Here is a 26,119-nt window from a genome sequence, read left to right on the forward strand (position 1 = left end):
GCCCCTGTTTCACCCTTCCCAACCCTTCTCCATCCTTCCCAGTCCCTGTTCCATCCTTCCCAGCCCTTCTCCATCCTTCCCAGTCCCTGTTCCATCCTTCCCAGCCCTTCTCATGGCTCTGCAGAGCACCAGAAGCTGAGATCCCGCCCCACTCCATGCCCAGGGGAGGCTGGAGCAGGCAGGGCTGAGCCTGGCAGAGCAAGGACAAAGCCTGACCCCGGTGCAGGCAGAGGATTGGGAATCGTTCACACCACTCCCCTCGGCAAGGCTTGGCAGCCTCGGGGCAGAATAAATCCTGAAATCTCCTTGATTGCTAACTAAAAGATTATTGATAAAATAACTGCTCCTAATTCAGCCCTGCTGCCAGCAGAAGTGCAATATCTTTCAATTACCACTCGGGAGCGAGGCTTTCCCTTGGATTACTGGAAGAAGCGACATGAAAAGAGACTCTGGAAAGGGCTGGGAAGTGAAGGTGAATCTATTTCTGCTGCTCTCCAAAGCCAGCTGGGGCTCTGCTTGTTCAGAGTGGGTTTAGCTGCTGGTTGGCACTGTCTGTGCAGACACAGGGCGGGTTTGGCAAAGCCAGGAGCTCCAGGAGGAGCTGGTGCTTGGGCTGAGCCTGGCACAGCCAGCCTGGCACACCTCAGCACTCAGGGCCAGGGCATTTCCCACCCACTGTGGCTCTGCCTGACATGAGGAGAACCAGCATGAGGAGCTGCAGGAATGACCTAACTTGGAATCACAGATTCATCCAGGATGGAAACACCTCCAAGATCATCCAGTCCAACTGTTACCCCACCACTAAAGCACGTCCCCAAGTGCCACAGCCACACGGGAGCTGCATTTCTATGAGAGCAGGCAAAGCCACATCATTCCCACAAAAAAAAACCATGGAGCAGAGTGACTGTCCAGGCTCCCAGACCAGCCATGGAGAAGGGAACACGAGGATCCTCAAGGACAGCTTTGGTTCGATGGTTTGGTGCTGTAGAGAGCTGCAAAGCAATTCCCTGTCCCTCCCAGAGGGACAACTCCATCCCCAGAGCCACAGCACACAAAGGAGCCCACAAAAATGAGTTTCTGGAGCCCTCAAACCAGCCCAGGGGCTATGAGGGGTCACCTCCAGCTGCAGCAAACCCCTGTGGCCATGGGACCCCCCAAACCACTTTGGCCATGGGATCCCCCAAACCTCACCAGCTCCACGCGCCGGCGGCTGGACTCCAGCTCCCTCTGCACCAGCTCGTCCATGTCAGCCTTCATCTCCTGCATCCTCCTCTGGTAGTACCTGCTGCTCTCCCTCTCCCGCGCCTCCGACTCGGCCGCCTTCTCCAGCTCCTCTCCCATCTGGATGATGCTGTCCCGCAGGCGCAGCACCAGCACCTGGGGAAGGTGAGGAGTTGGGAATGTCCCTGTGAGCACCAAGGCACTGCTGGCTGTCAGAAACGCCCTCAGAGAGAGCAGCAGTGCCACCAACCCCCTGTGCTGCCTCAGCCCTTCCCAGGTGCTCCTGTCCCCACAGGAGGGGCGGTGGCAGTGCCAGGGGAGCAGGGGGTACCTCGAAGCGCTTCATCTGCACGGCCTGGAAGTCCAGCTGGCTCTCCAGGTCCCGGATCCGAGCTTCCTGCCGGCTGACGATGGAGCGCTCGGCCGGGCACTGCTCCAGCTGGGCTGCCCTGGCCTGAGCTGCCTGCAGCTGGGAGAGCAGGGCTGTGTCAGCATCAGCATCCCCCAGCCCCTCTGCTGGACCCCTCTGCTGATCCTCTCTGCTGAACCCCTTTCCTGAACCCCTCTGCTGAACCCCTCTCCTGATCCCCTTTCCTGAACCCCTCTCCTGGACCACCCTGTCACAGACCTCTTTTATGAAAAATCCTTTCCTTAGGATTTTTCCTCCTGAGAAGCTGGGACGCCTCAGGAACAAAATGCAAACAATGGTTATCTGCTGCTGTGGAATGCAACAGGTGCATCTGTGATTGGTCTCATGTTGGTTGTTTCTAATTAATGGTCAATCACAGCCCAGTTGGCTCGGACTCTCTGTCCAAGCCACAAGCCTTTGTTATCATTCTTGGCTATTCTATTCTTAGCCAGCCTTCTGATGAAATCCTTTCTTCTATTCTTTTAGTATAGTTTTAATATAATATATATCATAAAATAATAAATCAGCCTTCTGAAACATGGAGTCAGATCCTCATCTCTTCCCTCATCCTCAGACCCCTGTGAACATCGTCACAGGCCCCTCTGCTGAACCCCTTTCCTGATCCCCTCTGCTCATCCCCTCTCCTGCTCCCCTCCCCTGGACCCCTCCCCAGTCCCTCACATGCCCTGGGGGTCACTCCTGGCCCCTGAGCTGCTGTGGCCAAGCACTGCCCTCCTTTCCCAAAGAATTCCCTGCTGCTGGAGCCACACAGAACAGGCCTGACAGCGAAGTGCGGCTCTGAAAGGAGAACCTGCTGGCCCGGACACGTGGCTGGGGCTCCTTTGCTCTTCTCTCCTCACACACTCTTTGAGGACAGCAGGCGTAAAAATTCACAGTCTTTGTGGAAAGCTGCCTGGGCCAGGCTGTTTCCTCAGTTCTTACACTGAGATCTCCAAAGGAAACTGCCCTTTCAGTGATCCCGGGTTCAGGTTTTGAATTTGACCTAAAACTACAGGAATTCGTCTCCTTTTATCCAGCCTATCTCCAAAGCACCACCCGCTCCTCCTGCTTCTGATTCCTGGGCAGCTTAGCCACGCTCCAGTAAAGCACTTCACTTAATGGGATTACTCATGCGTTTAAAATTAAATCCCTCACTCCAGGAGGGCTGGCACAGCCTCAGAGGCGAGGGGGTGCAGCCCTTGTTGGTGCCCACCCTGGGGCAGCCCTGGGGTCAGCCCATCCCAATTCAACAGGGGAGGAGGGAGAAACCAGGCTGTGAATCCCAAAAATTCTGCAAGGAAACGATTTCTCCAGCCTAAAGAGGTCCCATTCCTCAGCAGGAGTGTCACAGGCTGGGCAGGAATTACCTTTTCCTTCAGGAATTACCTTCTCCTACAGGAATTACCTTCTCCTGCAGGCTCTGCTTTTCTTTCTTCACATCCTCCACCTGCGTCTGCAGCTCCCGGATCTGAGCGATGTCCGTGGCCGACTGCAGGAACAGAAAATGTGGAGCTGGGAGCAGCAGGGCTCAGAGCAGAGGGCTGGTTCCGGCCTGAACCTCCAGTGAGCTGCTCCTGGACTGCCCTGATGGAGCTGCATTCTCCCAACTCCCTACAGCTTCCAAAAATTTTGAAACAAGTATTTGTGGATCAGGATTCTCCTGGCTCCAGACACAGGTTCCTGGATCCCTACCACATCTGCAAGGGGCACTAGACTGTGAATTGTCAGCCTGCCCCCTCCCATGGGAGTTTTGAGGTCCCTCAGCTCCCAGGATAATCCTTTGGGAGAGTCTGACATAGTTTGGATATGGCACTGAAAGCCCCAGGGCTGTCTGACAGCACATTTTAACCTCTGCATGAGAAAATGGTGAAAGGAGGAATAAAAACAACCCAGAGGGGCAGCTGTAGGATTCCCCAGGTGTTGAAACTAAAGGCAAAACACCTCTGGAAAGATTAAAAACTGCAGGTGAGAGGATCTGCTGCTGTGAGCCTTCCCTCCCTCATCACAGCATCTCTGTGCTCCTCACCCCTCTGTGCACCCCCAGGTGCCACCACCAGCTCTGTGCCATCCTGCAGGGCTTTCTGAGAGCCCTCCCAGGGCTGCAGAGGCTCCCCCAGCTCCTACCTGGGCTATCAGAGCCTTGTGCTTTTCCATGAGCTCGTTCAGGTCCTCCTGGTCCTCATCGATGCGCTTCAGCAGGTCAGCTCGCTCGTGCTGCAGCTGGAACAGCTGCTCGTCCACCTGCAGGAGGATCCACAGCTCCTGCTTCATGGATCCCACAGGGAACCCACCAAATCCCCTCTGGAACATGCTGCCAACAGCCTCCAGCCCATCAGAGAGCCAGAGCAGGACCTTGGGATGCTTCTCCCTCACAGGAATTTTGTCCACCCAATAAACCACCCCGGGGGCTGCTCTTTCCAAACAGTCCAGGTGATTTAGTGAGAAATATCCTTGGAGACTAAGTAAATTCGCTGGGATGTTTTATAAATATCCTCAGAGGTGTAATTAACACTCCAAGGTGATTTATTAAACACTTCTGATTTAGCAAAGCAGCTGCAGATTGCTGCCAAACCTCCCAAGATGGGACTGTGCCCTCCCACCTGCCCTGCCATGGAACCCACCAGGGTCTTGCTTCTGCTGAGGGTCTCCAGCTCTGTGTGCAGGTTCTCCAGCTCCTGGGCTGCTGTCTGCTGGCATCTCTGGGCCTCTGCACACTTGGCTTCACTCTCTTCCAACTGGGGAAAGGCGCAGGGGATCATCATTAAAGCAGAAGAAACCACATGCTGATGGTGCTGTCCCCCTGCTTATTTCCACTTTCACAGGGTGTCACCCTATTTTTTAAGTTCTTCTAAACCTTCTGATGTTTATAGTCTTGTAATGAACTTTCTCATGCACTTTATGTAAATAACTTATTGTTTTGCATTCTTTTATGGAGGAGGAAAAATTTGATGGACTGTTGGTTTGTACAGTGTCATTGGAGAGGGGGCACTTTTGCCCTCCAATCCACTGTCACTTTTGGAAATCTATAAATGTTGGACTCAGAATTTAAACTGCCCTCTTTTTTACCTTGGAGAGTCCAGTGTCCGTGACATTTTATTTCATGTCAGGGCATTTTTCCCTGCTAAAGAACACAGAAATCTCCACGTTTTAAACCCCTGCTGCTCCTCAACTTCTCTGCTCCTGGTTTACAGGGCAAGCAAAGCTTCCTTGGCACCTTCCAGCTCAGATCCCAACCCCACTGCCTCTCCTGATGAGTCCAGCCGCCTCCATGGCACATCCTCCCTTTCCCATGGCCAGGCAGAGCTGGGATCATTAATTTGCAAAATTATGTGAATTACACGTAATTCCTGATTAGAGCAATTCATGATTCGGGGGTTTGCAAATGGGCTTTTCACGTGGCGTAAATTGCATTTGCAAATACACGTGGCAGATCCCATTTATAAGCGCTAATTCGCTCTCGGGTTTTGCAGCTCAGCCATTAGGATCACACACGATCTTCAATGGGCTGCAAACATCTGGAAGCTGCAGCGTCATCCCCAAAACTCCCCCCTCGCCTGGGCGGAGGAGTTGTCGTAGGCTGTACCTGAACATCCAGTTCCTTTCCCTGCTCGTTGGGGTTTCTTTTGCTTTTTCTCTACGAAAAAGGAAAAATAAACCCCTCTGCTCGCTGTGCTCGCTGCTCGTTTCCTGTGCTCCTGGTTTCCCTATGGAGTTCCAGGGGGCAACGGGAAAAGCTGCACACCATGGTGAGAGTTTGAGAATTTTATTTTTTTTACTTTTTTATCTCTCCTCCTCAAAAAAAAAAAAAAAAAAAAAAAAAAAAAAAAAAAAGGGGGGGGGGGGAATAATGGAATGCTACAACTGGAGCAATCCTCAGCTGGCTTCCCTCCAGTTTTTGGGCAGATTGAGACCTCTCACTAGAAAAGGAAGAACTTTCTTCCATCAGCTGTAAAAAAGTCCCTGTGCTTTGCTGGGATGAGTTGAAGATGCCACTCAGATCAGCTCCTGGTTTCATGGCCTTTCCCACCTGCATCCCCACTCATGGACTGGCCTCAACCCTGCCACAATTCCCACCAAAATCCTGATAATTCCACCTGAGAGAAAAATCATCTCCAGGACCCCTCATTAAGCATCAGCTTCCAATTCACTTGATGTAATGGAATTTTCCCACTTGGGAAGAATAAATTGAAATTCCCCCCCAAAAAAATGCATAATGTATGAAGTGTGGAACAACATTAGTTTGCTGTGAACACCATCTGTTAAATACCTGCATAAAATGGATGCCTCAGCCTTATTAAGAAACAATGCTGCACTCCCAGCCATATGGATTTTGATTAACGGAAATGTAGCATTTTAGCAAAGTTTTTCTTCTGGTGCAGGTCCGTGGGCTGCTGGTAGGATGCACTGGCTTTTGAGAAAGTCGTCATGAATGCCATTAGAAATTGTTTCAGCTTAAAGGACAGGATAATCATGTGGCATTTTAAGCACAGGAAGAGCCTCAGTGTTGGTGGCACAGGAAAAGCTCCACATTCCCAAAATCCAGGCTGTTTGCACTTCTCCAAACATAAGGGAGATGAGCATAGGAACCACAGGGACAGAGAGTGACCTCCTGCCTTGCTGAGAGGACTGGGGTGTGCAGGGAGCAAGAATCCCAAAATTCCAGAGTCATAAATGCTGGGAAAAACTTCCAAAGTCATCAAATCCAGCCTGTGCCTGATTCCCACCTTGTCACCAGCCCAGAGCACTGAGTGCCACATCCAGGAATTCCTTGGACACCTCCAGGGATGGGCACTCCAAACCTCCCTGGGCAGCCCCTGCCAGTCCCTGAGCACCCTTTCCATGAGGAAATTCCTCCTGCTGTCCAACCTGGCACAGTTTGGTGCAGTTCCCTCTCCTCCTGTCCCAGTTCCCTGGGAGCAGAGCCTGATACCCCAGGCTGTCCCCTCCTGTCAGGGAGTTGTGCAGAGCCACAAGATCCCCCCTGAGCCTCCTTTTCTCCAGGCTGAGTCCCTTTCCATCTCTCTCAGCTGCTCTCTCCATGACTTTACTCTCTGGAGCAAAGATTTAATTCCCCAGATAATGCCCAGCTCATTATTCCCCAGGGAGATGGGGCTGGACATGATGGGACAGGCAGAGCAAGCGCCTCAGCATCCATGTAGGTCCCTCAGATCAGCACATGGAAAGGACCTGAGGTAGGGCCCTGCCACATTTCCCTCCCACCAGGGACTGGGAAAATACAGGGGCAGTGCAACCTCTCCAATCCTAAAGTGGGATTTGGGAAACATTATGGGATTTAATGAAGCACAGCACTACAAGATTGGGTCAAAAATACTTAACAACACCAGAGTGCCAAAAATAGCCATTCCCACTGTGGCCTGTCCCAGCCACGGCCATCTCCTGCCCTGGACATCCAGGTAAGGGCATGGACACACCTCTAGTTCCATCAGCTCACCTTCCCCTTCTCCCCCAGCACAGGTGGAAGGGAGCAGCTGCTGGTCGCAGCTGTTATTTATGCACAACGACCCTCCCAATTACACTTGGATGTTGCTGGAGTTCCTTGTGCCTCCAGATTCGTTCGTTTCCAGGTGAAATGTGCAGAACAGATTAATTTCTGAGTGGTTTCAGAGGGTCAGCAGCTTTAGCTGAGCCCCTGCTTGGCACTTGGGAATACACGGCCCACAAGGGGATGGGCAGCCCTGTGGTGCCCCTATCCATGGCAGGGGACTCAGAGCTCACCGTGGGGTCGGGGATGTCCCCAGCGTGGTGGCACAGAGCTGTCACAGAGCTGGAGCCGCTCCCCAGCTCAAATCCCCCCCATCCCTCTCCCGCTTCCAGCATCCCTATGGCAACGCCGCCCCAGCCCGGCCGTAGGAGACGCGCAGAAACGCGCCAAACAGAAGGTAATTAACAGGAAAAAAAGGGAAAAAACACTCCACCAGCATTGCCTTAATTACAGGGTAAGCACTCCTTTTCCAAGGAGACTCTGCGGCGTGTCAGCGCTCAGTTAACCGGGGCAGCGGGGGATGCTCCCTGCGGCTTCCCTCCTCCCTACCTGTTTGCGCAGGTGTTCCAGCTCCGGAGCGCTGCCCCCGGGCCCGGCTGGGGCCGCCAGCAGCAGCTGAGCATCGGCCAGGAGCGCCCGGCTCCTCCGCAGGTCCCGCCGCAGCCGCTTCTCCACGTCGAAGTCGCGGTGGCCGATCTGGGATGGGGACAGGAGATGTCTGAGCCCTGCTGGCCCCTGGAACCTCCATCAGCACCTCCTGCCCCACCCCAAGGTGTTCCCCGCTCAATTTAGGGGCATTTTGGTCGGCTACACCAGAGTGAACACCTCCACGATGTTCCACATTTTCCCCCATCAAAGAGATGCTCCCCTGAAAACATTTGCGCACCCCTGGTCCCCACGAGTCACATTCCCTCCTGTGTCCAGAAGGACAGCCTGGCCACACAGCCACAAGGAATACCTTAAAAAACCCATCTTCTGTGTTTCACCCCCTCGAGAGAGGGAGAGAGCAACCATGGTTACAGGGATAAAGGAATTAGAAAGCCACCAAATAAACAGGGACATGGTTTCAGTGCTTAATTTCGGCATCACTGAGGTGTAAGAGCATTTTCCGTTTAGGTTGTTTTCCACGGTTCTCCTTTCAAACCCCTTTCCTTCTCCTGTTTTCTGTTCACTGGCTGAAATCAACTGTGTGGATTTGACCTTGTGGCCTGGTTTAGAGCTGGCTGGAATTTGCTGGAACAAGAAATCATTGGCATCTCCATTTCCTTAATTAGTTTTCTGGGTCGGCTGTTTTCCTCCCGTTTTTTAATGAACTGTCCTCTGCTAACCACAGGGTGTTTGCAGCAGCACCACTGCTGCTCTGCCATCCCTCCAGCTGGATCCTGGACACTGCTCACATCATTTTCCTCTTGCTCAGGGTCTCTTTATAACCACAGGGGATAAATTTGGAGCGCATGGCTGGAACCAGCTGCCCCCTCCCACCAGTGCAGCCCAGGATTTTTAAGTGACAGAGCCAGGATTTGATTTAGCTGCTGTCAAATTGTGGTTGTGTCTCACAGCAGTCCCAGCTGCATGGCCCCATCTCCCCTTCCCTTACACCAGGAGTGCCCTTGGGGGCTGGGGGCTGCCAGGGCAACACCTGGGGCTGTCCTGGAGGGAAAGGGGCCTCTCCTCCTGAGCCCCTCTGTCACAGACATCTTTTATGAAAAATCCTTTCCTTCGGATTTTTCCTCCTGAAAAGCTGAGAGGCTTCAGGAACAAAATGTAAAAAATCATTATCTGCTGCTGTGGAATGCAACAGGTGCATCTGTGATTAGTCTCATAGAATTGTTTCTAATTAATGGCCAATCACAGTGAGCTGGCTCAGACAGAGAGCCAAGCCACAAACCTTTGTTATCATTCTTTCTTATTCTCTTCTTCTCTAGCTTTCTGATGAAACCTTTTCTTCTATTATTTTAGTGTAGTTTTAATGTAATATATATCATAAAATAATAAACCAAGCCTTCTGAAACATGGAGTCAGATCCTTGTCTCCTCCCTCATCCAAGAACCCCTGTGAACACCATCACACAGGGCACAGCCCACAGAGCAGCCCCTGGGCGGGCACTGCCCCCTTACCTGCTCACACAAGGTGCCAATGAGCCCTTCCAGGTCGTGCTTCTCATGCAGCACCATCCGCTTCTGCTCGTGCTCCTGCTCCAGCTGCATCTCCAGCTGCCGCAGCTGTGGGACAAACCCAGCCCTGCTCAGTGCCCAGCCACCCCTCAGGGTGCCAGCAGGGCACAGACACTGCCACAGGGGGGTTTGGCATTGCCCAGGAGAGGGAGGGCACCGAGGTCTCTGCAGGCGGCACTGGGGACCAGGAATGAGCCATGTCCCCTGGAGCACCTCCTGTCCCCAGCAGTGCAGGGACATGCAGGACAGGATGGGCTGTTTGAAGCACACCCAGACATGCCCAAAGGCTGCCCCTGCAGCTCTGGAATTCGTGTTTGCACCCACCAACCTCATGGCTTTGAGGAAGGGGTATTTTCTGCAAATCATCCCCAAAAAGCATGAATCTCTGGAGTTGGTGCCCTTGGTGTGACTCTGGGGTTACTGGGAGCAGTGGGTCCATGTGCTGCATCATGTGTGGCTCTCATACATTGTCCCCAACAGCCCCTCCAGCATGGCAGGGGCTAAGCCCTGACCCAGAGCCTGATCTGCACCCCAAAGCTGTGACTGGGGCTCAGCCCTGACCAAAAGCCTGATCTGAACCCCTGGGATGTGACTGGGGCTCAGCCCTGACCCAAAGCCTGATCTACACCCCAAAACTGTTACTGGGGCTCAGCCCTGACCTAAAGCTTGATGTGCACCCCAAAACTGACTGTGGCTCAGCCCTGACCCAGAGCCTGATCTGCACCCCAAAGCTGTGATGGGGGCTCACACTGAGGTGATGGTGGGAAAGCAGGAACACGGACCTGTGGAAGGGTTCCTGGGGACATGGGGAGCTTTGGGGAGCACCCAGCATGAAACCCACCCAGCATCAAACCTACCCTCTTCTGGCAGGACTTCTGCGTGTCCTCCAGCTCCTCGTCCTTGTCCTCCAGCTCCTTCTGGTGGATCTGCTTCATCCTCTCCATCTCCAGCTCCAGCCTCTCGTGGAGCTGAAACCCCCAGAGATGATGCACAGTCCCAAGAGGATGAGGATGGTGTTGGGCTGTCCCAGCAGAGACAGACACCCCTGCTCCTCCAGCCCCACATTACCTGCTCCAGGTGCTCCACAGCAGCTGTTTGCCTCTCCAGCTCCTTCTTCTGCTCAGCAGTGCTGCCCTCCAGGTCCCAGAGCTTCTTCTTGAGCCCAGGCACCGTGTCCATGGCCCCGGGGGTGCTGAGCTCCTGCACTCGGCCGGCCAGCACCGCCACCTGCTGCTCCAGCCTGGCCACCTCGGCCTCCTTGTGCTGGGCAGAGCATGGTCAGAGCCTGGACACTCACACCCCGCTGTCAGAACCCACAGAATTCCCAAAAACATCATCCCAAACCCCTGAAGCAGCAGCAGTGTTGGGCAGCCCCTGCCCCACACTGAGAACCCCATTCCCACCTTTCCCTCTCGATCCTGACCTCACTTCCCCACTGCCTTGGGGTGTCCCTGCAGCCCAGGGACATGCAGGACACTGGGGACAGGATGGGCTGTTTGAAGCACACCCAGACATGCCCGAAGACTGCCCCTGCAGCTCTGGAATTCATATTTGCACCCACTGACATCATGGCTTTGAGGAAAGGCTGTTTGCTGCAAATCATCCCCAAAAAATGATGGTGGGGGGTGCTGGCAGCAGCCCTGGGGCCTCCCCCCACCCCAGCAGCTGTGCCAGTGTCACCACGGTGGCATTTGGTGCAGCACCATCCCATGGGGCACAGACAGCACCTTCCCCAAGGTGGGACTGGGGGCAGGCATGTGAGGAAGAGCACAAGTGACCCCAGTGAAAACTGGGGCCCTGATTAGCTGAATCATGGGGTGGGGATCACTCATACATAGCAACATCCCTTCTGGAAGGAGATTTAAACACACCTAGCTGTGCTGGGAGAAATTGGAATCAAGTTTCCTGATTGCCTCTGCTCTAATTGCAAAGGTAATCAGTGCTGCTCCCAGAACGGGTCCAAGACTCCTCTCACCTCCAGGCTCTGCTGCAGTTTGCCCATCTCCCAGCGGATGCTGGTGTTCTCCTGGGACAGCTTCTCACGGAGGCTCTTCTCGAAGGCAGACTGCCCCAGGGCCTGGGCCAGCTGCAGGTCAAACCTGAGGGGAGCACGGCAAGGTCAGGAGGGACACACGGACTCCAAGCACCCCACTGGACAGGGCTGGGAGCAGTCTGGGGTGGTGGAAGGAGAATATTCATAGTATTCATAGGGAATATTCCATAGGGATGGAACTGGATGAGTTCCCTTAAGGTCCCTTCCAACCCAAAACAGTCTGGGCTCAGACCCTGTGTCAGTCACACAGCAGTGGGATGGAAAAATAACTCCCAGCAGCTGAAAGAGATAAAAAACCAGCTCCACCCTTACAGCAGCTCCATGGTGGTGTTTGCAGGGGTCCCAGGATGAGGGAAAAGATGAGAATCTTGACGGTGTTTCAGAAGGCTGATTTATTATTTTATCATATATATTATATTAAAAGAAAATTATATACTAAAACTGTACTAAAAGAATAGAGAAAGGATTTCATCAGATGGCCAGCAAGGAATAGAAATTGAATGGAATGATAATAAAATCTTGTGACTGACCAGAGAGTCCGAGCCAGCTGGTGTGTGATTGGCCATTAATTAAAAACAACCACATGAGGCCAATCACAGATTCACCTGTTGCATTCCACAGCAGCAGATAATTATTTTTTACATTTCTTTTCTGAGGCCTCTCAGCTTCTCAGGACAAAAGATCCTAATGAGAGGATCTATGTTTTTTCATAAAACACACCTGCAACCCAGTTCCTCACCCACCCCAACCCTCCCCATTCCCTGCCTCCTTGCTCCAGCACCCCCAGCCCTGCCCATTCCTCACCTCTTCTGCCTCTTCTCCAGCTCGTGGCTGCGGCTCTGCTGGCTCTCAGCCAGCACCCGGGCGTCCTCCAGCTCGCAGGCCAGGCGCTGGCAGCGCCGCCGCAGCCGCTGCGCCCCATCCCGCGCCACCTGGCACGCTGCCTGTGCCTCAGCCAGCTGCAGGGGTGTACAGGGACACACTGTGGCACCACGGAGGGACACACGGACCCCAAACATCCCACAGGGGATGGACAGGTGTGCCCTGTGGGGGAGGGATGTAGTAGAGGCCATGGTACAGGCAGCCCATCGAGGGGGGACAGGTGGATGCCACACAGGAGGGACCCCATAGACTCTGCGGCACACTGAATTCACAGAGGGACCCCACAGCACTCACAGCCCACAGAGGAAGAACCCCACGCACCCCACAGAGGAGGGACACATGGACCTGACACAGGAGGGACCCCGTAGACTCCATGGCACACTCAATTCAGGGGAAGGACCCTTGGATCCCATACACCCCACAGAGGAGGAACCCCACTGACCCCACACAAGAGGGACCCCATAGATTCCATGGCACACTCAATTCAGAGGAAGGACCCTTAGATCCCACTCACCCCACAGAGGAGTGACCCCATAAACTCCATGGCACATTCAGTTCAGAGAGGGACCCCACAGAGGAGGAACCCCACTGACCCCATATAGGAAGAACCCCACTGACCCCACAGCACATACACCCCACAGGGGTAGGATCCTTGGACCCCACACACCCCACAGAGGAGGAACCCTATACACCCCACACCCCCCCTGGATAAGATCCCCACCAGGACCCAGCTTCACTGCATTCCCCAGGGCTGCTTCACCCAGGGATTTTTCACCAAACAAGGACAACCCGAGGTGCTGTGTCCCCTCCAGCCCCAGGCATCCTCCCAGTGCCTGCAGCATCCCAGCCCTTCCTGCCGAGTCAGCAGAGCTGCCCCCGGGCGATGCCTGATCCCATTTCTCTGCAAAAAGCACTGGAATCCCCAAGGATTCCCGCTGTGTCTGGGACAGACACTCAGCTCTCCCACACCAGGGAATGGAGTCGTTAAGGAATGACTTTAAATAAGCAAAATCTTGCATTAATGAAGCCTGTAATTCCAAACTAACTGCGAGCAAATGGGCTGCTTCGCTTTACCCAAGCTCCTAAAACTCAGCTTCTTTCTTATTACTATTTAATGTACCATGAGAAATCTTTATTTCTTTGTTTTATCCTTATGGGGAGTGACCTGGCTCCCAGGCACTGCTCAGGAAAGCACCTTGGCTTTTTTCCTCCTCAGGGCAAAGCTTGGGAGCTGCCAGCTTTTTGTGTGACAGATGGGGAGAGCAGAGCCCTGTACAGCTCCTAAAGCACCAAGTCCCACCACTGAAAACCCCCTGCCCACAGCTCCTCACCCTCTGCCCACGGTCACACTTGACCAAGGTGGAATTTTGCTATTTCTGAGGCTCAAACCTGTAGGAAATATCAGTTTTTCCCTGGTCAGTGGGAGCAGCAACAAGAAGCAGATGCAATGCTGAGCCTCAGCCCTGCAAAGCTCCTGGGAGCAGGGGGAGGGATATCTCCAGGGTGTCCCTGTGCCCTCCTGGGCTAGCAGCACTTGCCTTTTGCTCCAGCCCTGTCCTGGTGCCCAGCTCTGCCTCCAGCCGCTCCTCCAGCTGCGCCAGCCGCTTCCGCAGGAAAACGATCTCGGTCTGGGCACAGTCAAACCTCACCTGCCACTCGTCCTCTGCCAATGAGAGACACCCAGGGTGGGTGCTGGGGGCCTGAGCAGCCCCTGTGGCCCTGCTGGGGGCAGGGGAGGGGACGCACAAGGGGCTGACACCAGCACAGAGGTTATGGGGCATGGATCTGCTTTGTGTGCCCCACTTGCAGAGAGCACATGCCCTGCCTCAGGCACAGCTTGTGTGCCCATCCCATCCCATCCCATCCCATCCCAGCAGTGCCAGCAGCACCCTGGGGCACAGCACACCAGCCCCATGCCAGAGCCAGAGCTGTGTCCCCAAGCTGTCATTGCCAGCTCCCACTGGGTGAGCAATGCAGGGTTACAGAATGCTCTGGAGAGGCCAGGGGCTGCACAGTGGCACTGACTGGGCAGGAAAAACCTCTGCCCATTTCTCTGTGGCCTCACAGGTCAGGCTGGATGCCCAGAGCATGCACTGCCTCTGGAGGGGCATCCCTACCTCCTCCAGAGCTGTGTCCCCAAGCTGTCACTGCAGCTCCCGCAGGGTGAGCGATGCAGGGTGACAGAACGCTCTGGAGAGGCCAGGGGCTGCACAGTGGCACTGACTTGGGGGGACAAACCTCTGCTCTCTTCTCCAGGTCAGGCTGGATGCCCAGAGCATGCACTGCCTCCGCAGGGACATCCCTACCTCCTCCAGAGCCGCTGATCTTCATCTCACGCAGCTGCACCAGCTGCTGCGCCTCTTCCAGCTGCTTCTCCACCGACTCCAGCTTCTTCTGCACTTGGTCGTGCTTGCTCTGGGGAAGGGAGCAAGGGAGCAGCTCTACCCGGCCCTGGGGCACTCAGGAGAGCTGTGCCAGGGGGATGGCAGGGTCACTGTGGTACCTGCAGCTCCTGCAGCTCGCGGGTGCCCCGCAGCCGCTCCGCCCGCTCCCCATCCAGGGCCTGGCAGGTGACATCGCCCTTGTAGCGCTCGTCCGACAGCTCCGTGGTCAGGTCGATGATCTGGGGGAGCAGGAGGGTGTGGGAACCCACAAAATCAGAGGGTTTTGGGGAAAGCTGCAAAAGGCAGGCTTCAGATAGAGCAGAGCTGTGAGCAGAGCTAAAGCAGCAGCTATGGGAGAGGTCAGCAGAAAAATTATTTGAACTGTGAAAAAAGCAAAGGCAAACAGAACAATGATCTGTGTATTAACGCTTGTCTGAATAGCTCTCTAAGCTGCAGAAAGTTTATCTAGCAAGATATTAGGAAGGTTAAAGCTTAATAATGGAGCTCTGTGCGTTGTGTTTTAAGGCTTACAAGTAGGTATTTTTATTCAAAGTAAGCAAGCATTGTTTTTTTATCATTGCTTTAAAGCAAGCAAGCATTGTTTTAACCACATGTGCTTATGGTGATTGGATAGAACTACTGTCAATATGCTTTTGCTTTGTGTGATTGGTCAAGAAGCTTGTAAACTAAGTTGTAACATTAAGTTTTTTGGCCTGCTGCCTGGAATGTGAGCTACTAGCATCTTCCCATTGTCATAACCATGTAATGAGACTGATGCTGAAAAATAAACAGCTCAAGACGCTTTCACAGCAGCCCCGTCTCATTTGTGTTTGTAAACAGCCTCCCTGGATGGTGTCAGGGGGCAGTCTGGGCATGGCTGGGGGGGTTCTGCCACGCCACAGCCATCCTGACAGCTCTGCCTGCTCTCTGGAGTGCACAGTGCCCCTGCCCAGTGTCACCAGTGGGAGCCCAGGCTCCTGCCTGTGCCACGCTGCCTGCACTGCCGGGCTCATCACAGCTCTCCATTGTCCTACTTTATTGCATTACATCTCCTTTGAAACCAGGAGCAGAAGGGGAGAATTATTAATCCAGAAAATCAATTCCGTTTTCCGCGGAGCGGACGGGCACATGGTCCTTGCTGCTCAGCCAGACCAGCGAGGGGCTGCAGAGCCACAGCAAAACACAGCATTCCAACACTCCTGTGTCTGACAGCATTTTAAGCACCTCACATTGTGCAGGCTCCTCAGGGAGTCCCACAAGATTAACCCAGTAAGCAAATCCCACAGGATTTCTTTCCCTGGTGTTTTCCTAGGTCTGCCCTGAGGCAGTTCCCTCACTCAGCATTCCCAAAGGGCTTAAACTAAACCATCTTTACCCTTTCCCCAGGGATGAGAAGCGTCCTGGCCTTGAGGGCTGTTGTCTGCAGCCTAGACCCAGCCCAGCCCTGCTGCAGCCAAGGGAGCTGGGAAAACCCAGGGTATTTATAGAAACCTTGGGAGCTCCTTCTCCTCGTGATGCTTGGCAAAATTCCAGGCACAATCACAAGGAGCTGTGCATCTGAAAGCAGAGCCCACAGAGGACCAGCAGCCAGCTGGGAACCCAAAATCCCAGAATGGTTTGGGCTGGAAAGGACCTTAAAACCCATCCAGGGCTTTAAGGGACACCTTCCACTAGCCCAGGTTGCTCCCAGCCCCATCCAACCTGGCCTTGGATATTTTCAGGGGCAGCCACAGATTCTCTGGGCAGCCTGGAGTGATGCCAGCCTGGAATTCTGCAGCTGGACACTGCAGAATCCTGTCCAGGGGACCATCCCTGCCAGCTTCTCCTGCTCTGCTGGAACTGCTGCTCCTGTTCATCCCCATCAGCTCCCATCCCAACCTGGCCAAACAGGGCTGTGGCAGAGGTTTTGGGGTATGTATCAGGTGTTTTGGGGTCTGTATCAGACATTTTGGGGTCTTTACCTTGCTCTCCAAGCTCTCTGTAGTCTGTCTGAGCTCGCTGCACGCCTGCTCAGATTTTTCCAGCTTCCTTCTCAGCGCCGCCAGCTCCTCCTAGGGAAGATTGGAAAAAAACACACAGAGAGAGAGAGAGAGAGAGAGAGAGAGAGAGTTCCAGCATCCTCGGTTTATTCATGAAAACCCTGTTTTCTGCTCAAAATAAGTGGAAGAGACATAGCTGCCTTATTAATAAAATTTACCAGGCAACTTTGAAGGCTGCTCACTGCAAGTTGCCGGGACTACAGCTCCTGACATGAATTCCATCGGAGGGAATGTCAGCTTTGCTGTGTGTGGGGAGCATGTTTTATGAGAGAGCAGCAAAGCTCAAAAGCCTGGGATGAACAGCCAGGGGCCTGGATCGTGCCCAGGGAGTGTCCCAGGGCCCTGGCAGGTATCAGAGCACGGTGCAAAGGCACGGTGTTGGCTGTGATTCCTTCCCAGGCTGCAGGAGCTGCTCCGTGCAGCCTTGTCCTGCTTTGATGTCCAACACTGAGCGTGCAGAGTGGTGATAAAAACAGATGATGGGGCCTGATGGATCCCAGGTGGGTTTGGAGACAAAAACAGAGGCTTGGGCAGCTTTTGTTTCATGTGAGCCAGCCTGGAAACATCTTGTTAAAACCTCGCTCAGGCAAGAGGAGGAGAGGGACTCCAGGGAAGATGGGAATTTAGCACAAGTCTCAGAGAGTGCAGAGGGATGAAAGGAGCAAAAAATGTCCATTAGCATCTCCCATCACCCAGGGCAACAGTGGGGACAGCACAGAGTGGAGTCCCCTATGTCAACAGGGGTGTTTGAATGCTCATCTCTCAGCACCCCACAGGTTCATCCCCAAAAGTTTGGCTCAGGGGACACAGCCCCTGGAGCTTGCAGAGGGCACAAGGAGGGCAGTGGGGGATCCCTGGATCCCTGGGGTGGGGTTTGACTATGGGAACATGGTGTGTTTGCTACTGTCCCTCTAAGCAAGAAGTCACTCCTCCCTCCACAGCTCTGCAGAATGTGTGACACTGGGCTAAGAACTGATGGCAACTTCTGGATGGTAGGAAAAACATCTTTGCTGGGCAGAAGTGACTTCCAGCTTGAGCAATCCACCAGGCAGAGCCCCTAAAACACCCTGTCCTGTCTCCCTGTTCTTCTAAGCCTTCTGATGTTTACATTCTCGTAATGAACTTTTGCACGCGCTTTTATCTAATGAATTATTGTTTTTCATTCTTCTCTGGAGGAGGAGAGATTTGATGGACTGTTGGTTTGTCCAGTGTCATTGGAGAGGTGGCACTGTCATCCTCCAATCCACTGTCAATAGATTTTGGAAAATCTATAAACTTTTGGAAAATCTATAAACATTGGAGTCAGAAACTAAACTTCCCTTCTTTTTACCTTGGAGATTCCAGCATGTGTGTCATCTTATTTCGTGTCCTAGAGTGACATTGTCCTGTCCCATCCCAGCCCTTGGCACTCACCTCCTTGGCACGGAGCTGCTCCTCAGCGAGGTTCACACTGAGCAGGGGCCTCAGGTGGCTCAGCAGCTGCCACCAGGGCCAGTGCCTGACTGCCTGGAACACCTGCAGGTTCTTCTGGATGCAGCGGATGGCCAGGCGCTGGATCTGTGGGGACACAGCAGGTGTGACCCCCACCCAGTCAGGGAACACCAGGCTGGGACACCAGGCTGGACATGGAAAGGTGGCAGAGGAGCTCAGGGATGACAGGGACACCAGGCTGGACAGGGAAAGGTGGCAGAGGAGCTCAGGGATGGCAGGGACACCAGGCTGGACAGGGAAAGGTGGCAGAGGAGCTCAGGGATGGCAGCACAGCATCCCATGGCTGCAGGGAAAAGCTTTAAGGAGCTCAAAGAGCTGTTATTTGGGTGCTGTGGGCCATATCCCAGGTGTGGGCTCAGGTGTCCCCAGCCCACAGGATGGGTACCTTCAGTCTCTTGAACTTCTGGCGGCTGAGGAAGCCCTTGCAGGCAGCCTGGAGCAGAGTCATCTTCTGGGCTATCAGCTTGTCCCGCTGCTTCTCCAGCCTGGAGATCACCCCCGGCTTCAGGAACACCTGGCAGCAAGGAACAGGTGACACAGCCCAGGTCAGGAAACTCTCCTTCCTCCTTGAGAGAGGCATCGACCATCACAAGGTGCAATTCCTCAAAATTTTCCTGCTGGATGCTGCCTGTTCTCTCCTCTGTGGGGATGGATGGATGGATGGGATGGGATGGGATGGGATGGGATGGGATGGGATGGGATGGGATGGGATGGAAGGACACCTCCACTGACAGAGGATTCTAACAGGTGACACACAGATACACACAGGTAACAGCAATGATGTGCTACGATAGCAAAACCAAAATAAACCAGATTGTTTTCTTTCTCTGAAACGCCTCAGAAATTACACAGATTTGCTGATGCCATCAGACTCAGGCCGGTATCGATCTCTGAGTGTCTGAAGTGTCTCTGGCTCACTGCTGGGAGAAGCTCTTGGAATCCAGGATCAGGAGCTCCCAACCATTTGCACAGCCCAGCTTTAATAACCCTGAGTGACCCGGGCAAGGCCGGGGCTGCGCTGAGAGAGCTGCATTTTAACCAAATTGAATCACAGCACAACCCCAAGGAAAGCAGCTCTCTCATGCGCTGATGCCATGATTGCTCCACCACCCATTCGATTGCCTCATTAATGTCTGAATTAACTCCCCAGCCCTGCGAGTCTCACAGCTGGTACAAAATCAATGCTCAAAGCGACGGCGAAGCGAACCCGGCCCTGACGAAATGTGACCGGGGCTGCCACTGTGCTATTGATTAAGAACGAGGGTTCCAGAGAGGAGATAATTACAAACTGCACAGTGCAGGATAAAAAGAAAGTCATTTTGCTCCACGGAACCGTTCCGTGAATTCTTTCTTTACAAACTCCAGAGCTGAAGGCAAGCGCGCACGTGAAATTAATTTTTCTTTCAGACCATCACACTGAAGTTCAAATGTGGTTGCTGTGACAGTTCCTGCTCTGCAGCAAACCCACAAGCTGCCCAAGCCCCCTTCAGGCCCAGGAGACATCAATGGTAATTAGGGACTTAAATACCACCAGGAGCTGGCTGGGTTTTGGTAATTAAGTACAGGATTTGCCCTGGGTTCTGCTTTCAGATGAGAATTACGAGGTTTTGCTCTGATATTTAGCGAGTCTCGGTTTCCCAGCCCACCTGGTGCCACGTGCAGCAGTGGAGGAGAGCCTTTGTCACCAATTTGGGGAGCTTTGGGCTGCTGGGGAGCCTGGCATGGGGCTGTGCCCACACACACAGAGCAATGGGGAGGCAGGGCACAGTCGTGGTACCTGGGTGCGTCCTATGGCAACGCTCTTCTTCTCCAGATCCAGCGCCTGGAACAGCTCCTCGATAGCCTGCAGAGAAGGGACAGATCATGGGACTGCGGAGGGAACACCCACACCCTGCTGGGGGCTGCTGAAATGGGGTGCAGAGAGCCATTGAGCGTTTATCCAGCCCTGCCCTCCTTTCCTCCTCCCCTTGCCAAGCCCAGTCCCAGTGCAAGGACTTTCCTCCCCCTGAGGTTTTCAGCAGGATGGGGAGCAGAGATTTGCAGTTGCAGGCGAGATTTTCCTCCTTTGGCTGCCATCCCTGGCCTGGCAGAGCCTTGGTGCACGGGCAGGAGGTGACACAGGGGACAGCGCCTGTGTCAGAGCACTCAGTGCTCCCCTCCTGCCCACCTCACCAGCAGCTCATCCCATGGAGCCAAAAACAGGGGTGAGCTCTCCCCTGAGCCCACAGCGCAGAACTCCTGGAGGATTCAAGCAGGAGATTATCCCAAGGAGAAGCCTGAACTCGATTACTCCAAGCTTTGGACCAGAGCATGAACAAAACAGCAGCAACACCAGCCACCCCCTGGGGCAGCCAGGATGGATGGGTGGATGGATGGGTGGATGGATGGATGGATGGTTTGAAAGCCCCAGGGCTGCAGAAATTTTAACAAAAATCCTCTGCTAACACCTCACTCCACACAACATCATCTCACCTCCTCCCCAAAGGACAAACCCACAGATGGAATATTCCAGCACGGAACCAGGAGCAGCAGGACTGCACCCCTGGCCTCACCAGCAGCCGTGCAAGGAGGGCATGGAGCACAGCAGGGAATGAGATGTGGATCACAGAGCACAAACACCGTGGTGAGGAAGCAGCAGAGCTGTGGCTGTGCCTGTTCTGGTGGCACTGATGGGACCAGGAGAGGTGCAGGGCTGTGCAGGACAGTCCCAGCCCAGCACAAACACAGCTCTTGCTGTCCCCTCACAGCTGAGCCTCCCTCCTGCTCCAGCAGCCAGGTTCATGCTGTGTCCCAGGCAGCATTTCCCAGCTGACAAACCCTGGTGGCAGCGAGCTCCGGGGAGGATGGGATTTTCCAAATCCCCTGCTTACACGCTGCTGACAAGGCACCCTCTGCCTCCGACAGCATTTCATGGCAATATTGACCTTTCCCAATTGTCAGACTTGTCTTATTAAATCCCGAGGTCTTAACTGCCTTTGCACATGCTGGCTGCAGTTTGCACAACACAGCACGTGCCCAGCTTTAATTCAGCTCCTCTCAGCTCTTGGTGGCTCATCCACAGCCTCATTCCAGGCATGGCTTTGCACTGGTTTTGCTACAAATTTACTCGGAAACAAATAAAACTGGCAGGTGTCCAGATTCCCTCCTGAGCTCTTTTGGCTTTCAGCATCACTGGATGAGGTGAGGAGTCACCCCAGGTGATGCAGGTGATGCCCAGTGCTCAGAATATTCCACAGTCCCCACTCTCTTGAGTTTCTGGGAATGTTTCCTGGCTTGGCCTCAGGTTTTTGGGGAGCCAGGGAGAGGGACTGGACCACAACGATGCCCACATCCTCCCCTCCACTCTGGCATCACCACAGCCCCACTGGGGGTCTCAGCCCCTGCCCCCCAGCCCAGCACACACCTTGCTCTCATCTGGCACCTCGTAGGCAGAGTTGTGCTTCTTCATCACCTCGGGAGCCAGCACCTGGAAGCGCCTGCGGAACTGGGTGAGGAGCAGCCGGTCCGAATACCCTGGGGGCACATGGGGCTGTTGGGGGCTGTGCCATGCCCAGGGCATGATCCAAATACCCTGGGGGCTGCACCACACCCATGGCATGATCTGAATACCCTGGGGGGCACACAGGACTGTTGGGGGCTGTGCCATGCCCAGGGCATGATCTGGATGCCCAGGGGGGCACACAGGGGGCTGCACCATGCCCAGGGCATGATCTGGATGCCCTGGGGGGCACACGGGTCTGTTGGGGGCTGTGCCATGCCCAGGGCATGATCTGAATAGCCTACAGGGCTGTTGGGGGCTGCACCATACCCATTGGCACTGGCACACTGGGGAGGGACCTGCTGGGGCATCCTGTGCACATCAAAGGGCACAAGAGGTGGAGGGGACATGGGGAGCTGCCATGAAAGAGGAAACTCCTGTAGTCAGGGCAGGGAGATGGCACCCAGATGAGTTTGAGGTGGCCAGATGCCACCCCAGCACCTCGTGTGACACAGGACATGCCCCTGGGCCTCCTGCACAGCTCCCTGTCCCCATGGCATGGACTGTGGGCAGTGCAGGTCCAGCCTGATGCTCCACTGGAGCTGCAGCCACAGAGCTCAGGCAGGAGAGGGGCTCAGAACCCCTGCAAAAAGCAGGGATAGAAATGGAGGAGAATTTCTGAACGGGGAATTTCTGAAGGAAGGGAGGATTCCTTGCCTGCTGGTGAGAAGCAGGTGATGAGCAAAGGCTGAGCAGGGGCAGGGAGCTGCAGGTGGGACGGGCACAGGGCAGGATCTGGACATACCGACACGGTGGAGGCGCAGGGCATCCAGCAGCTGGGTCCCCTCCAGCTGTGTCCTCAGGGCCACCACGTCCAGCTGTGGGGCTGCATCTGGCGGCGCTGGGGGCCGAGGGACCGGCCCTTCCCCGCCCATCCCCGGGAGCAGGCAGTGCACAAAGTGCAGCTGGGAGCGCCGGAGGAGGTTGGTGAGCGCATCCTGCAGGGGGGCAGAGTCAGTGGGGATGGAGGGGACAAAGGGACAGCAGCGCTGGCAGTGGGAGAGGGTCCCTGTGCCACCTGCAGGGTGGAGGGGTCAGCTCTGTGTTGGGAACAGCCTCAGTCAGAGGGTGAACACGGGGGGTGAGCAGAACCCTCCCTCCTGATGTGCCACGTGTTCAGGTGATGGCCAGAAGAAGTACCAGGATTTATAGAATCATGGAATGGTTTGGATTGGAAGGATGAAAAACCAGTGTGGTTGAGGGATGCTGGGCAGGGGGTTTGCCAGGGACAGCCACGACCCCAAAATGGGCTGGTCAGGGACTCAGCAGAGCCTGAGCCTCCTCTTCTGAGAGAGTCTGGCCACTGAATGAGGGGTGAGAGCAGCAGGAGCCTGGCACGGCCCAGCGCCCAGGGCTGGCTACTGTCTGAGCACTTAAGAGGATTAAAGCAGCGAGGTGCTGGTGTAATGTGTGAGATCTCTGTGTAATCTGTGTGAGATCTATATGTGTTCTGTGTCTAATTATCTGTGACCTGTGTGTAATCTGTGCAAGATCTGTGCGAGATCTGATGCTCCAAGGGGAGCTCCACTGGAGCTGCAGCCACAGAGCTCAGGCAGGAGAGGGGCTCAGAACCCCTGCAAAAAGCAGGAATAAAAAAAGAGGAGAATTTCTGAATGGGGAATTTCTGAAGGAAATGTGTGTAAACTGTGTGTGATCTTTGTGAGATCTGTCTGTGATCTGTGTGAGGTCTGTGTCTAAATATCTGTGATCTGTGTGTAATCTTTGTGATATCTATGCATGATCTGAGATCCCTGCACGATTTGTGCGAGATCTGTGTGAGGGCTTTGTGACATCTGTGTGTGAACTGTGTGAGATCTGTGTGTGATCTGAGATCTGCGTCAGATCTGTGTGAGATCTGTCTGTGATCTGTCTGTGATCTGTGTGTGATCTGAGATCTCTGCACGATTTGTGCGAGATCTGTGTGACATCTGTGTGTAAACTGTGTGAGATCTGTGTGCGATCTGAGATCTGTGTAAAATCTGTGATCTGCGTATAACCTGTGCACAATCTGTGTGAGATCTGTGTGTAAACTGTGTGAGATCTGTGCATGATCTGTGTGCGATCTGAGATCTGTGTGAGATCTGTGATCTGTGTGAGATCTGTGTGAGATCTGTGCATGATCTGTGTGCGATCTGAGATCTGGGTGCCATCCGTGCCTGATCTCTCTGCCTGGGGGGCTCTCCCTGAGTGCCAGCAGCCCAGCACCCCCGGGTGGCCACATTCCCAATAGGAACAGGCAGGATCTCCCTGCTGGGAGTGCGGGTACCCCTGTAAGGCACCGTGTCCAAGCCAAAATCCCCCTGCGTACCCCCACGCCGTGTGCCATCACCCCTCCATCCCGCACCCACCGGCACTCACCGCCTGCAGCTTGATCTGCGCGCACACCGACCTCTTCCTCACGGCGGCGAAGCTGCTGGCGAAGGTTTTCCTCAGGCAGGCGTTGCGGTGCAGGTTGGCCTGGGAGCGCCCCTCCAGCCCGGCCAGGGCAGGGCAGCACAGCGGAGCCTCTGCCCGAGCCCGCACCAGCTCCCGCACGGCGGGTCTGCGGGACGGACACACAGACACACACACAGAGACACACACACACACAGACACACAGAGCCCGGGTCGGCATCCCCGCTTCTTCCACTGGGATGCAGTACCCAACACCCCACATTCCAAACTGATGCTGTGTCGCAGACATCTTTTATGAAAAATCCTTTCCTTAGGAGTTTTTCTCCTGAGAAGTTGAGAGGCTTCAGGATCAAAATGTAAACAATGGTTATCTGCTGCTGTGAAATGCAACAGGTGCATCTGGGATTGGCCCATGTTGGTTGTTGCTAATTAATGGCCAATCACAGTCCAGCTCTGTCTGTGGCTCTGTCCGAGACACAAACCTTTGTTATCATTCTTGCCTATTCTATTCTTAGCTAGCCTTCTGAAGAAATCCTTTCTTCCATTCTTTTAGTATAGTTTTAATGTAATATATATCATAAAATAATAAATCGAACTTCTGAATCATGGAGTCAGATCCTCGTCTCTTCCCTCATCCTGAGACCTCTGTGAACACCGTCACAGTGCTGCTCTGAGGTGTGGAATAGGGTGATGGGACACCCACACCCTCTCCATCCTCCCTGGTTGGAGCATGGAGGTGTTCTCTGCTGTGTTACAGCTTCCCTGGGTTGAAGCCCAAAGCAAATGAGCCAGGAGCATGCAAGCAGAAGGTTAAAATCCCCCTGTGTGCACAGACACCTGCAGCACTTCAGCTCCCTTTCAATTCTAATTTCGTTTGCAAGGCTGCTCAAAGCAGAGGGGAAACCTGGGCAGCTGCTGGGGAAGCCCCACAGCTCTGACTTGTGCAGAGACACCTTCCACTAGCCCAGGTTGCTCCAAGCCCTGTTCAACCTGGCCTTGGACACTTCCAGAGATGGAACAGGGCTTTACCACCCTCACTGCCAGGAAATTGTCCCCAGTATCCCACCTAACTCTGCCCTCTGGCAGTGGGAACCATTCCCTGCTATTCACATGTTCCACCCTCTGTCTCCAGAGCTGGGGCAGGTTTGAACTCAGGGCAGGGGCACCCCCAGCTCCCTCCCACGGGCACTGTGGCACCTCCTGGCACTTACACCGTGGAGTTCTGCAGCACCTGGATGGCATTCTGGGCCGACAGGTTGAACTTGGCCTTGCTGACCCAGCCTGTGAGGTCGTAGCGCACGGGGGCCGTGCCCAGCTGGTGGCAGATCTCGAAGTGCAGCGTCTGCTCACACCTGCGCAGGTGCCCCTCACCTGTGGCAGTGACAGCAGCCCAGAGAAAAACCCAGTGAGGGGTTTAATCACCCACACCTCCCCAGAATCCCAAACCCAGCGATGCCAGAGGCTGGGCAGCCGAGCCGAGCCCAACTCACCGTCCTGGTGGGGCGCCTTGGTGGCGAAGTAGGAGCAGAGGCGCTCGAAGGCAGTGCCATCCCCAGAGCCTGGCACCAGCACCTCCTCATCCAGGATCCACAGCAGCCCCCGGTGAGCATCCCCAGTGCTGCCCTTGAGCACCTGCGGCTGCCCAGGTGTTGGGGTGGGATGTAAGAGCCTGTCTCAGTTACCCCAGTCCTTCCCCAGGTGTGCCAATCATCTCTCCTTTCCCCCTCCCTTGCCCCTGCTGAGTGCTGTCTGTCAATCTTGGCATTCCAGAAGGGCATGGTGTGATTGGCAGAGTTCAAAAGATGCCTCTCAGCCCTGGGGACATTGGGCCATCCAGGTGTCACTTGTCCCCTGAGATTTCCTCCCCTCCTGTACCTGGTTGGTGGGATCCCTACCCCTTCCCTGCCCCTCTCCCTGGGGTTAAAAGGAACAGCAACCATTTGGTTCAGGAGTTCTGTTGGAGCTGTTGCTGGATTCAGAGGCCTGTGGGCCAGGAATGAAGCTCTGGATCGAAACCTCCATCAAAACTGA

The 26,119-nt window shown here is 54.5% G+C and overlaps 1 protein-coding gene across 1 annotated transcript in view; it reads right to left on the minus strand.

The window, feature by feature from the left end:
- Positions 1–26,119, minus strand: part of MYO18B (myosin XVIIIB) — a 64,488-nt gene that overhangs the window by 15,861 nt on the left and 22,508 nt on the right. The window contains exons 20-42 of the mRNA XM_054289054.1: positions 25,579–25,726; positions 25,300–25,459; positions 24,053–24,236; positions 22,440–22,632; positions 21,560–21,669; positions 19,934–19,999; positions 18,542–18,670; positions 18,079–18,222; positions 16,588–16,677; positions 14,746–14,865; positions 14,549–14,657; positions 13,781–13,905; positions 12,165–12,319; positions 11,283–11,406; positions 10,376–10,570; positions 10,165–10,275; positions 9,251–9,355; positions 7,683–7,829; positions 4,252–4,365; positions 3,755–3,871; positions 3,036–3,119; positions 1,553–1,690; positions 1,192–1,377 (exon numbers count right to left, since the gene is read on the minus strand). Coding sequence (XP_054145029.1) covers positions 1,192–1,377; positions 1,553–1,690; positions 3,036–3,119; positions 3,755–3,871; positions 4,252–4,365; positions 7,683–7,829; positions 9,251–9,355; positions 10,165–10,275; positions 10,376–10,570; positions 11,283–11,406; positions 12,165–12,319; positions 13,781–13,905; positions 14,549–14,657; positions 14,746–14,865; positions 16,588–16,677; positions 18,079–18,222; positions 18,542–18,670; positions 19,934–19,999; positions 21,560–21,669; positions 22,440–22,632; positions 24,053–24,236; positions 25,300–25,459; positions 25,579–25,726 — 3,054 coding nt within the window. The remainder of the gene's footprint in view (positions 1–1,191; positions 1,378–1,552; positions 1,691–3,035; positions 3,120–3,754; positions 3,872–4,251; positions 4,366–7,682; positions 7,830–9,250; positions 9,356–10,164; positions 10,276–10,375; positions 10,571–11,282; positions 11,407–12,164; positions 12,320–13,780; positions 13,906–14,548; positions 14,658–14,745; positions 14,866–16,587; positions 16,678–18,078; positions 18,223–18,541; positions 18,671–19,933; positions 20,000–21,559; positions 21,670–22,439; positions 22,633–24,052; positions 24,237–25,299; positions 25,460–25,578; positions 25,727–26,119) is intronic.

The sequence above is a fragment of the Melozone crissalis genome, unplaced genomic scaffold (genome assembly GCF_028551555.1).
Source record: "Melozone crissalis strain CALT ecotype California unplaced genomic scaffold, PUWL_Pcris_2 ptg000063l_1, whole genome shotgun sequence".
NCBI lineage: Eukaryota > Metazoa > Chordata > Aves > Passeriformes > Passerellidae > Melozone > Melozone crissalis.